The following is a 13,601-nucleotide window of genomic DNA, read 5'->3' as shown; positions in this document are numbered from 1 at the left end:
CTAAGAGTTACCTAAGGAGAGTGAGAAAAAAAAAAAACAAAAAAACCCAAACAAACAAAACAAAAAGACCACAAGAAAAAAACCAGAGAGTTCGGCTGCAGAGGTTCTTAAATATTATAAGAATCTGTATTTTATATAAGTATTTTAAGTATTAGAGCAATATGGAAGAAGCACAAGATCATCATCACATGACCAAAACAAGTTCCGAAACAAAAAAATGGGAATCAGAGAACCAAAAATTACAGAACTGCTCTTGGCAGTAATAATGCTCTTATGGCAAAGTAATGGGTGAAGACTTTCTGTGATGACCATTGCAGTGGGAATTGAAGTATTGCCAGTAAACAGGAGTTCCCTGGGGATCACATCCAAACACATCAACCAGAGGAAATTCATCAAGAGAAAGCACAGGAATGAGGCTAATGCAAAAATCATAAAGACTCAATTATTTTCATTCACAAAGAAATTTGTACAAGATGTAAAGAATATGAAGGTAAAAACATGTTTTGTCAAACTTTTTCAAATATTTTTGGGATGTAAATGTGATGGGAAGACTGAACATTCTGGGCTGAAATAGTTAAGGTGTAAAGAATTATCTCTGAACATACAAATAGGCCCCAGCAGGAAAAAAAAATCTGCAATCAACAAGCCAAATGAATGAGTTTACTGCTAGCCATAAAACTTGTAGCAAAATTTTCATGGAAGAGTTCCTTTTAAGCCGTTCTCTTGTTTCTTTCAGGTTGAATAACAATGGAAGTTAAAATAATTTGTTATGACTTTTTAGTGTTTAGTGAGTTATAATTTCAAGTGCTTCAGGAGTTTCAAGCAAAGATAAGTAGAGTAACCAAACAAATCATATAAAAACTCTAATTACTTATTTAGAAATATTTATTGTGTCCTTAGTTGTCCAAATAAAACAGAAGATCAGTAGAATAATTAATGGCTTTTAAAAGTTTATTTTTAAAAACAGAAAATGTTTTCTTCTCCTCAAAAAGTATCCAAAATATTAACTGTTTCAAAAAGCACTAAGAGAAAAAGACTAATGACAACAATATGCAATTGTCCACAAGAATTTACATAATAGTTAATGTAATAACTGAAATTAAGGGTGTATCTCTTGTTCTCTGAAATATGTTTGAAATACTGGTAATATTTAGTTCACCTAAAATACATGAGCTTATTGAAGGACTATGTTTACATATGGGGAATCCCTAAAGAGGTAAGATATGATGAACTATTTAACACCTGTATAGTTATTAAAAGGTATTCTTATTTTTAGTGATGATATATACGTTACAGAAAAAACAGAGCTATTAAATTTGCCAAATATTTAAAATTCACCTCATAGAAACTTTTCCTTTTTTTCTTCTTTTGTGTGTAGAAAGCAAAAATGTCAAATAGAAATAGAGTGGGAAGACTGCATTTTCAATAAGTTAAACAGCTTCATAAATTCACACTTCCAGGTAAAAATAAAGTCTCAAATAATGTATTTCAGAATAAAGTTCCTAGTTCTAGAAAAAGCCAAAGCTTACATATTCTAAAGAAAAAAAAAATCAGAAGAATATGATAGGAACCATCATGTACAAATACTTTGGACACAGATAGGAAATTTGCTTAGGGAGAGGAAGAATCATCCAAGCTATAAAACATACTCCCTGCAAAAAGCATTGGACCTATGGGGTCATTGTTCACCATTGTTTTAAATGTGCATAAAAACTGTGCACTGCCCTGCAAGACCTCCCCAAAGTTCTCACATTGGCTGCTCTTTCTCTCCTTTATTAGCAAAAATATTTTTAAAATATTATTATTCAGCCTATTGCACTACCACTGCCAAGGATTTTTTTTTTGTTTAAATAAATGTGTTTGGATTGAAAGTCTCTTTATTTGAGACAGCTGCACAGTGCATGCAAAACACGAAATGAGCCGCACCCTGCTTCCCCAGGGCCAAAGGGTCCTCAGTGCTTCAGCAGGAACTCTGTTTTACAGGGAAGCTGGGTGTATAGTGCAGAGGCAGAGAGATCAAGGAATTGAGAGGAAGAACCCTAAAACTAAAACAAAATAAAACCACAGACTTGATGGCTGAGATAGAAACTGTTGCCTATTTCAGGGATCTTCTATCAGGCTGGTGAATGCTGTGAAATTCTCCTAGTGACAGGTTAATAAGATGAGGCAGCATTCAGTGGATTACTTGGGCAAGACCTCAGCTGCACCAGTTTGCAGATCTCTGTAGAACATGTATGTGCACCCATAGATAAAATACACACACAAAATGCCTGCTCAAAAGGTCACATACAAGCCAGGATGGACAGACAAACAGAGTCAGAACATGCATGTCAAAGCCATCAATCAAAATATTTGCTTGCTGTAGGTATGCACTGCTGGCATATAATTTTTCTCTTAAACTAAATAGCAAGCATGAACTGCAGGCAGTGGAGATAAGGTACATAAAGGAAACCTAAGCCAGGAAGCTTAGCTGTCAGAAAGTATTGGAACAAAACTGCAGTTCTGCTCACAAAGTATGGTATGATGTTAAGGAAGATATATTATGTTGGAAACCTGACTAATTTTACCTCTTAAATTGCCATGAAAAAGCCATCATACTTGGGGATTTGAGATGCCACCATCCTCACACTTTGATAATGCAGATTATAAATGAGTCAGCTGTTTCTAGTTTTATGGATTTCTTTGGAACAGATTGCTTGATTACTTGCATTTCTACATTTCTGAGAGGCTTTTGATTATGATGGCATTTTTACAGTTTTCCTTATTACATGATCCTGAATTACATATGAGGTAGTATGTGTCCAAATATATTACATCCTATTACTACTGTAAGAGCAATGGAATTTTTTGTTACCTGGCCAATTTGTAGCTCTGTATCATTGCTCATTTGCCATATTATACTTACTTTACTAGTTCCACAGGTACATTACATGCTCTAATGGTTTCCTTGGCTTTGTTTGGCAAATGCTTAGTTCTGAGTCTTGAAGAACAATGACTAAGTAATTTATCTCTTTTGTTTCACATTATATGATGAGTAGCATCAATAAAGCTTGTATCTCCTTTGTGGTGTTGCTGGTGTTATGAGATCATCAGCAGTGGAGACTTATGTTAGAGAAGTTTCACAGATGTTGATTCCTGACATGTGTACTGCCCTTTTTGGTGGCCTGTTCTGTTCCTTGCACTTTTCTCGTCTTCTTTATTTGAAAGTAATTAATTTCTTCATTCATTAGGGCTTTTTCCTGTAATTTAAAATTATTTTAACCTTTGAGCAATCTAACATTGACCTATACAAATTAGCACAGAACTGATGTAAATGAATTTCTTGTCAAAATCAATGCATTTTTCACTGACTGGAGAAAGATGCAGTTTGGACAAATCTTCTGAACAATTAACACACAGAGAATCTTGGTTTTATTTTGTCCCATCTTATCTTCCAAACTAAGCTTTCTCCATTATCCTATCCTAATGAACTGTTTGAAAGGCTTAGGTTGTTCTTTCATTGGTGAAGAAATCAAGTCCTGTATTTTCTAAAGAGCTTGGTACTGCATCATCCAGGAGAATATTCCATAGCAGTTTATTAATTTCAGAAGAAATCTGATTATTTTTCCTTGCCTTGGTCATCAGTCAGTGACAGAAATCCTGAGTGATCATACCAGTATAAATGCCTAGGATGCCGACTGAAGATGATAATGACCATCAGATGACAGCAGCAGAATTCAGAACAAATAATTTTCCCTCTCATTTTTTAAACCCCATCAAATATTTCCTATGTCTTATAAACTTCTTAAAATAAGCGTTGCATCTTTTGCTGATAGGCTTCTAATTCCATTCATGATATTTTTGTCTGCCGTTTGAAACCATTAGTAGAATTGATAGCATAACCATCAGCTACATAACATAAATTGGTAGGATCAACATGTTGAGTAGCTTATCTCAAAGATAAACTGGAGTGATCCTGTCACTAATTTGACAATATCCGAGCAGGAACTTTGATATGGTAAGTATGACCCAATTTTCTTCCATCATGAATAATGTATTGCATTAATCACTCTTGCCATTCCCTTCTTCCAGGCTCTGAAATCTTAAAAAGAGTCAATTGCACCATCCAGCTTTATTGACAACACCAAGCTTCTCATACTGTTATAATGCAAGAATGGCTGTAAGCTATTTTGGCTGGACCAAAATTCTCCTTATCCATGCATCTTCATTCTGCTGATGGCCACTGTAAGCTCTATGCTTAAGAAAATTATTTAACATAAATGTAGGTGATACATGCTTAAATATTCGACATGAGTTAAATATTCTACATGCTATCTATAATGAAAGAAGTATCCCTGAATACGTGCACTGTCCAGGAAATTGTTCTATTATTTCTGTAATGATAAATATGCATTTTTTTTAATGAATGGTACTTTCCCAAAGGAAAAGTGTCCATAACCACAGCCAAGATTCTTGTTTGCTGTAGACTTTCTCCAAGTGTAATAAGTTTGGCCCTTTGCCATGATGATCTGGCAATCGGGATTTGCCAGTGTATCACAGCCAAAAAGCTGTGTAACTTGGAAGATAAGAATGCCACTGCCTAAAACCAGGGGATGGCTACATTTTAGTGGTATTTGATTTAGTGGTATTACACTCCTTTTAAGTTTTCCTAGTCTTCTCATCCCCAAACTCTCCATTCCATAACAAGTGCCCTGTGTTGCCATTGAAGTCACTGATTTTATATATAGGGACACAACATGATATCATTTGAGTTACGAAGTTCAAGATTTTTCTTTTCTTTTTTGCTTTGCTTTAGATGTTGTGAAATCAGTTTAACCTAGAAGATATTTCAGGATTTCCTGGGGGGCTGAAACTGAAGAGAAGACACACAAGAAATTCGCATTTTACGTACAAAGATTTTAAACTGAAAGACTAATCAGCGCTGTCAGGAGATGGGAAACGAGTGTTTGTAGGGGAAAAGAGTGAACTTTGAGTCCTGTATTTCATTGAAGAGAGACACCGCTTTGGAGCTAAAGGAGTCATAAAGTAGGACGGTGTAAGTAAAGGCTGGAGTAACAGGTACACGGAGCGGGGCTGACAGAGAGACCGCGCCAGGCTGTAGGAAGTCGCGCTGTGAAGCAAGAAAAAGGAATTGTTGTGTCAGGTGAAAATAAGCCCCACAGCGAAGGAATAAGCCCCATGCTGCCATGATCGCGGGCACAGACACGTAATGCGGGGACATTTAATGTGCGGCAGCCAGTAACGGCGCGGAACGGCCGCAGGCCAGAGCGCACAAATCCCTGGCGTGGGGGCAGGAGCCGTGAGGACACCACTGGGGCTGCCAGCGGGGCACGAGAGGCGCCGAGACCCCCGACCCAGGCTGGGACAACCCTCGCCGGCTCCGAGGAACGCGGCCCAGCCCGGCTCCCCCTTCACGCCGTGCGAGAGCGGCCGGGGCGCTGCGGCCGCCCTGGGCCGGCCTCCTCCTGCCGGCCGAGTCCCCTCCTCCCCGCTGCCTTCCCGGCGGCGGAGGGGCGGTCGCGGGCGGCCGAGCCGCTCGGGGCCCGGCAGCGCTGCCCATGGGGGAGAGCGGGGTGCCCCCGCAGGTCCAGCTCTTCCTCCGCGCCTGCGAGCAGGGCGACTGCGAGACCGCCCGACGCCTCCTGGGGCTGCCCGGCGGCGGTGGCGGCGACCCCGCGGCCCCCTCCTCCTCGTCGTGCGGCCCCGAGGAGACGGCGGCGGAGCCCCGCGGCGAAGCGTCGTCCCCGCCGAGCCCCGCCGTGCCCGTGGACTGCACGGACGAGGCCGGCAACACGGGGCTGCAGTTCGCCGCGGCCGGGGGGCACGAGCAGCTGGTGCGGTTCCTGCTGCGGAAGGGCGCCTCGGTGCAGAGCAGGAACCACTACGGATGGAGCCCCCTCATGCAAGCGGCCAGGTACGGGAGAGAGGGAGGGAGGGATCAGGGCCGAGGTGCCGGTCTCCCACCGCCATCCCTCCTTGCCGCGGAGCGCCGGCCTAGTCGGCGGCAGCCCCGGGGCGGGGAAGGGAGGGAGGGCCGCCGGGGCTCTGCCTTCCCCGCCCCCGGGCTGCCGCGGGCGCTCGGCTCCCTCGCTCTCCGAACCGCGGTCCCCGGGCCGAGGGAGGGCGCCGGGGAGCTCCGGGCGGGCCAGCGTGGGAGAAAGGGCGGGCGCCATGTTGAGGGCCGCGGTGGGTCGGTGCCAGCGGAGCCCTGAGTTGTCCCGGGGATCGGAGCGGTCGCCTGTTTCCGTCCCTGGGCGGGGGTGAGGAGGGGCTGTCCCGTGTAGAGTAGGCTAAGTGTTGTCCTGGGGCATTAGAAACTTTTCATGTTGAGAATGTGGTATTTGAAGCACTGCTTGCTGTTCCTTGGTTTAGCCAGGGCATAATTGGAGCTAACGTGAACACGAAACACTGCTCTCCTCTGTGACAATAGGTATATGCACGTAGCGAACTGAAACAATTTCTCTTAGTTTGCCCATGTGTGCCGAGGTGGCTTGCCAGAGGCTAGGGAAAATCATTGCTGAGAGTTTGTAATGACAAAACGCTTGTTTTGTGCATCGGTGGCGCTCTCCTCTGTGTAACCCACTGCTGGGCCGTGGGAGGTTCCCGTGTTGCCACTGCTGGGGTTGGTGCTTGTCTTTATTCCTACAAGCACACCTTGGGCTCACTGGCGTGTTTTGCAGGGTTGGAGGGCATTGCTGTCCTGTAATAACGGAATGCTTAATCAAGAGAATGTTTTTTGTTATTCTGGTGGTGTTTTGGTTTGGGTTTTTTTCTGTTTTTTTTTTTTTTTTTTTTTTGGGGGGGGGGTGTTTGTATTTGTTTGGGTTTTTTGTTGGCTGGTTGTTTTTTTTTTTTAATTTCATAACTTCAAAATACTTGGAAGAAAATCTGTTTCAAAGTCAACATTTCTCGTTTCAATTAATGGCCATAGAAAGTTCCCAAAGAATGAGTCACACAGCTGGTTTCCCAGTAAGAACAAGGAAGACAAGGTTCAACAATTTAGTTATTTTATGAAGGTTTAAAGAAAAGGAAAAAATTGCAGAAACAGATTTTTTTTCCCCTTAATGAAAACCATACGCTCATTCCCTAAAAACAATAAAGTCAGATGACTAAAACACTCTCACTGATTTCAAGAAATTACTGGCTGACATTTGAAAAGAGTTGTATATATTGCTGAAAAGTGTAAAGTAAAAGAGCATATTTTCTCTTCTTTTTAATGGATAACCAGAAAGGAAGCCTGGTGTTTGTACAAAGGTAGGCTTCAGACTTAGGTAGCTCTTTCATTTTCTGGCTGTGATTAGCTGTATTGCAGCTGGACAGGAGGTAGCATATATGCATAAAATTAACTGTGTGCAGGGGTTGCAGGCTCTACTGAGGTGATGCAGTGAAGGTACAGGGTAGATTTAGGGAGTACACAAGCTCCAGAGGCTTCCTCCTGCCACTGTATACTCTCTGGAAGGAAACAAGGGACTTTGAGGATGTGGTTGCTTTAAGTGGTCAGTAGCATTCTCTGGGGTTTCCTCGACTAAGGTTTGCTTTGCTGTAATGTACAGAAGTTGCCTTCAGGGTCAAAGTTGGGTTGTGCTAACCACAACGTGCATGGGCATGCAGTAGTGCATGATGCCTGCAACAAGAGCACGATGCACACATCTTGTCAAGGTATTATATTTATTAAAATATGGGGTTGCCATTTTCTCACTGAAAATTGGCAACCCTAACCCCAACCTCCTGCTTGTCTGATTGCCTTTTGCTTACTGACAAACTAGCTGAGCCTCTGATCGTCAAGCGATATCAAAGCTAGGTTTCTGGTAAAGCTGGTGTCAGAGTTCAGTACTCTGACCAAGTTCTTGTAGATATTTCACGCAAGGAGGGTTTGGTGCCATATTTCTTTCTTGGCAGATACTTAATATTACACAGGGTTTTAATTTAGCCTTGTAATACAGCAGTGTCTTGAAATCATAGCGCAAGCCTGACGTAGCAACTGCAACAGACAGTTGAATCACCAGACACCTTGGCACGCCTGTTACAAGTCCCTGTATGCTCATCATCACAGTGCTGGGTGTTGGAAGGAATGGGTTAAAAACCTCAAGACTGTTGAGGAGGATTGTAAATCACTCAAGTGACCTTGGAGCCAGGAATAATTCTTGATAAGTCTTGTGTGAACTGCAGGCCATTGGTCCTTTAGCATGAACTGGTTATGGTGCCTGCTTCTCCACTTGTGTATCTCTGCCTGTGTGTTGCTTTGGGGGTCCCCAGGTTCATGAGGTAACAAGTAAATTTACTCTTTGCATTCTAGCTGAGTGAGTTTGTGGTTGTTCTGTCTGCCTGCTTTTGTCAACTTATGCACTGGGTATTCCCAATTATCAGGAAGGAATAACTGGCTGGAAGCCAATTCAAGCACCTTACTTTTTAAACACTTATTTTAATTTCATTTTGGTGCTTTGTGTTGGGCTGAACCGTGTTGATGCTTCCCCCCATGCTGGTGTGTGTGACTGAGGAGCAGAATAATTTCCATTGATTGTTTTAGGGAAGGCCATTCACATGGCCAGTTGTCCCACTCTGCTGGTAAGCCATTTCTCTTAAAGACCCTCTCTGGTCCCCTTGGTGTTGAGGGAAGTTCAGCTAACTTTACAACAGTCATGGCCACTCAACGTGTTCTTCTCTGAGCTTCATGGACACATCTGTAATCCCTAAGTCTTCTTATATTGTGGGAGTTCATTGATGGTTCACAACTAGAAAACAAGGGATAATGCAAATATAGAAGACTGACTCTCCAGTTGATAAAATGGTCTTTTTCTTCCTTAGTTAGCACTGACACTGCAGTTTTTACTCCAGATGTTCAGTAATGATGGTACTTAATAAAGATCTCTGGAAACAAACTGGCTTTGATCTGTTAATGGGATACATCTGTGGAAAAAGAGCCTGAAAGTGACATTGGTTTGTGGAAGTTATGAGTTGGTGCCTTGGTGGCCTGCAGCAGAAAATGAGGCTGGCATTTTGCTGCTTTGAGCAGACCATCCTCTTTGATAAGTGCCTGCTTTATGAGCACAGTCACTGGTGCATGTGGAATGGTTTTGTTTACAGTCCTCAGCTGATGAGTGGTCTCCTCCAGCAGGGTGCCCATTGTCACATTCAGAGATGCTTGTATGATTCCTCACAGTGTATGTATTAGTCAATTGGCAAATATGGTAATGAAGTTTTCTAGGTTCGGAGGATGTTGGTTTTTGCAGTCCAAGGTGTTAATTCTCCCTTGTGTCTCTTTCTTCCAAGGTTTGGACATCTAAGCGTGGCCCACATCTTGCTGGAGAATGGTGCTGATCTCAATGCACAGAACAAGTTAGGAGCCAGTGTCCTCACAATGGCCTCCAGAGGCGGTCATGTCAGCATGGTGAAATTGTTGCTGGAATCTGGAGCTTTTGTGGACAATTACGACCATTTTAGCACAAATGTACTTAACAGCAGCAGAGATGACCTTCCTGATATCACTCCACTGATGGCAGCTGCTCAGCATGGACATGAGGCAGTGGTGCATCTGTTGCTAGACTGGGGAGCTGATTGTAACTACACCATAAAGACAATGGGCTGGAGCCCTTTAATGCTGGCAGCTGTTAGTGGAAAGGTGAGCATGGCACAGCAGCTCGTGGAGAAAGGTGCCAACCCTGATCACTTGAATGTACTACATAAAACACCTTTTGAAATCTCTGTTGGCTTCAAACACAAAGACATGAAGGACTATTTGGAATCTCTCACAACGATTAGGCCTCAGGCAGGTATGGAATGTTACTTTGTGTTTCACGTTAGAAATTGAGGAGCTTATTTTGTATGGGCATGAGGTTCTTTGTAATTTGCAGCTGGATTTTGAAAATGTTGGAGCAGGCACACCTACTTCAGCTGAGGTACAAGTGCCCAACTTCAGCAAATTTTTTCCATGTTAGCAGGATAAGATTCCTGTCTGTATGTGGCTGTTTTGGGGACACTTTTCAAGATATTTATGCAAGCCAGCACTGGGAAGTGCTTAACAAGAGAGTTTGGAAGAGCTGGATTTTCCAGCTTTGTACTGTTTGCTATGAAAGATAAGGATGTGGCTAGCTCTAGAAAGATCATTTTCCACTGCCATATGGACATGTCCAAAACTGTTGTCTACATTTGGTGTCATTTCTGCAGGTCAAGCTTCCCTTGTACTTGAAGAAGTAAGAACAAAAATCAGACATCTGTTTCTGTTGTAGAGAAGGTGTGAACTCAGATATTGACTTAGAGTTTGGACTCTAGAGCTTTCATCCAGCCATGCTGCCAGGCAGGACTGATTGATTGTAGATGTTTGGTCATCACCTTGAGGAACAGACATCAGTTGCTTACAACATACAGAATCAGAGATCCATGGAATTCATGAGTGTCCATGTGTTTGCATATACAGGATGTATGTTCAGGCAGAGTTGGCCTCAAAGTATTGAAGGATTCTGTTTAAGTGAGAGGACTGGACTTGCTTTAAAGCAGATGGATGTTTGTCACCTCTGCTGAGGGGGAATTTCCATCATCAGGAGGGTAGTAACTCATTTGGGCAGAGAGAGGAGTAAAAACATTATTCTTCCACACAAATTTCTGCACTGGTTTTTGACCACACTTCAAGTTTCCTCCTAGCGCTGGAGTCTTGAATATCTTGTGAAGAAGAAAGATCATTTCTGTCATATGGAAGACAGGAAAGAAGGAACTTTTCCTTCTTTCATTGCCATAGATAGGGTGAACTGCCTCCTAGGAGAAAGCAGCTCTCTTCCCACAGCTGTTCTCGGCAGCAAATTTACTGCCTGGAATGGCTTGAGTGTTACCTGCTTTCTGTCCCTGTCCTTACTTAGGCTCTACTCAGATCACAGTCTTTCCTTCTGGCATCTTCTCATGGTCTCCTGCTCCCTGAAGCTGCCTCTCCTCCAGGGTTTTCACATTACAAGAATGGAGCCTGGTCCTTTCCTAAACTAGTCTTTTGAAATCTGTTTTGCAGTGGTGAGCTCATACACACAGTTCCTTCTATAAGAGCGGTTTCTGAATCAGGAGAAAATGTAGGACGCATCACTCTCTTTCCTGGTCTTAAAATAAGAGTTTCTTGGAGTATTTTGGAATTTTCAGCAATTCCTTTTGTTCAGCATATTAAGGTGACTTCCTTTGGAGTAAAGCTGTGAACATAAACCTTTTCTGTATTTCATAAAAATGCCAGAATTGGCTCACGAAATCTCTCAGTGTCTCCTTGTTTTTCATAAAATTTTGTTACCCCATTGATTCTTTAGTAATAATTTGTCCATAATAATTTCGAGGATAGAGGATGGTATTTTCTGGCATGAGTGGAAGGTGAAAAATATGTCACTATTTTTTCCTCATCTATATAGTGTCAGAATTTTCAAAGCGCTGTTAATCCATGTAAAAAGAATGATTCTTCACTCAAAGTATTACAATTTGTAATAATTACAGTTCTTATTATGGGGATGATTATCTGGGAGCTGAAGAATATTAATTCACAAATACCAAGCTGCGTAGTTAAATTGACACTATTATTTTTGTGACCTTTACAAATTAACCTGGAAATACTCAAGAGGAAATAAAACTGGGGCAGCTTGTAAAACTCCTTTTGAGTCACCTTTCAAAATAATCCCATACAATTTGAGTGTTCACTGTTGTACAGGCGATTTTACCAGGCCACAAAGCCATACTGTAATTCTTTAGTGGATATTTTAGACTTCCAGGCAGGAAAAAAAGAGTTTCCAAATACAATATCCTGATGGAGAATGGAAATTGAAAAGCCTGTGCTCGTGCCTTATTATAGTTTCTAGCTTTAGCTCTGCTCAGAGAACTGTACAGGTGATTCATTCTTCCCAAAGGTAATACAGAACTTGCCAATACTTTCTTTGTTCTTATTCAGTATATGCCTAAACATATGTTTTATAATACTTTAAATTTTTAATAGTTTTTTGTATAAAAATTCTACTAGAGACTTTTGGTATTTTTTTTATTGCTAATATAAATGTTTATATTTCTTTCAGATGCAGAAAAGAGGCAACCTGATGTCTTTCATGCTTTGAAAATGGGTGAGTACTGTCATGATTCTTCCACCCTGTCTAGTTTTTCTAACTTCAGAGCATGTCTGTTTGCTAGTGTGGGAAACCTGATTTTTCTGTTCCTGCTCTTCACATGTGAGCTACCAAAACATCTTCCTGGGAGAGCCTCAAGTCTGTTAGATTTTTAGGGTGATCATGTGCACTTCTTGTACCCCTGTGATTTTCGAGATTTACAGATGTTAGTGCTGGGTCAGAAGAAGTAGCATAGGAGGGGCCAAATGAATACTGGTTGACACACTGAGTTTTGGCTTTTTTTTTTTAATTTGGCTATGGATGGCAGCCCTGTTAAAAAAGCAACTCACTAGGTTAAGGAGTGTCCAGGGTTCAGAGGACATTCTGTAGGTGTCTCTGTAGGTTCCAGGGTTTCTGTTTAACAAAGTTTGCCGTGAGTCTGTGTTAAAAAACCCACCCACTGTCTTTTGCCAAATTGAAACATACCAAAAGTAGTCCTGTTCCAAGAAATTAGCTGAGTGGCATTGGTGGGTGTGAGTTTCAGTGAGTGCATTCAAGTGGCTGCAGGGTTTGTCTGGGATTCTTAACAACTTTCCAAGGAAAATGTTCATGCTTGTGATTGAGTTGAAAGCAGCCTATGCTGTGAAGCAGTTTACCATCTGAAGGGTTTTATTAAAGGTGAAAATTTTTCCATTTGCATGGAAGTTGTTGATTTGCTTGTTCTTGCCCCTGTACCTGTGCTGGTACACACAATCACAGAGATATTTTTTTTCCTTTCTCTTCTTCCCTGGTTTTGCCTGCCATAGGACAGCAAAAAGGATGTAGGTAAGCTTAGGCTCTCTGTTAAAGGCAATCCTGACTACCTCATACATTTTGTAAAAGCAGCCCTACTTCAAGATTTAGGAAAAAACCCTCAACCTTGTTCAAATATATTCAGTAACATATTTCATACTGCTTTTTGTAATCTAGGCAAGAACTCAAGTGACTTCCAGCTCCTTTATGTGGAAACCTGAAAATTAGATTAACTTTTAAGGAACTGTAAAGCAGACTAATGACAACAAATGATTTTACTCTTAAGCAAGGAGTAGGGAAATTTTGTGTTGGAGACGTAGTTCGAATACTGGAGACAGAAAAAAAATTCAGAATATAAGAAAGCTGAGCACTGAAATAAACACCGATGAGGTTGTGAAATTCTATCAGTAAAAGTTTTTAGAATCAGTGAACTGTCTTTGTAAGAGGAACTTACCAGTCAGTGGGAGACAAGGCATTATTCTACCTGTTTAAGGCAAGGTATGACCTCCATCACCTTTCAGAGTGCCTTTGTACCCACCTACTTTGATTCTAAAATCATTAACTTTCTGTGAGTGCAGCCTGTGGAAATGGAACAGGGATCTTTGAAGGAAAAATAATGGTGCCTGAGCATCATCAATTTTCCTCGCAGGACATCATCTTACAGCAACTTAATAGAAATATTCCCTATTTGTGTCTTCACATGCAGGATGCACTGCAGTTTATACAACCTTCCTTAGTCGTTCATTTCAGAAAATA

General features: G+C 41.7%; 1 protein-coding gene across 6 annotated transcripts in view; it reads left to right on the top strand.

Annotated features, from left to right (window-relative positions):
- Nucleotides 1-5,558: 5,558 nt before the first annotated feature.
- Nucleotides 5,559-13,601, top strand: part of ANKS6 (ankyrin repeat and sterile alpha motif domain containing 6) — a 40,490-nt gene continuing 32,447 nt past the window's right edge. For all 6 annotated transcript variants that reach the window (XR_009114890.1, XM_058031040.1, XM_058031049.1 and 3 more), the window contains exons 1-3: nucleotides 5,559-5,914; nucleotides 9,271-9,770; nucleotides 12,027-12,071. Coding sequence is in view for 5 of the 6 variants with exons in the window: in XM_058031040.1 (XP_057887023.1) it covers nucleotides 5,559-5,914; nucleotides 9,271-9,770; nucleotides 12,027-12,071 (901 nt within the window). In the remaining variant the exon portion in view is untranslated. The remainder of the gene's footprint in view (nucleotides 5,915-9,270; nucleotides 9,771-12,026; nucleotides 12,072-13,601) is intronic.

Source organism: Melospiza georgiana, chromosome 1 (assembly GCF_028018845.1).
Source record: "Melospiza georgiana isolate bMelGeo1 chromosome 1, bMelGeo1.pri, whole genome shotgun sequence".
NCBI lineage: Eukaryota > Metazoa > Chordata > Aves > Passeriformes > Passerellidae > Melospiza > Melospiza georgiana.
This window is presented reverse-complemented; position numbering and strand designations above follow the sequence as displayed.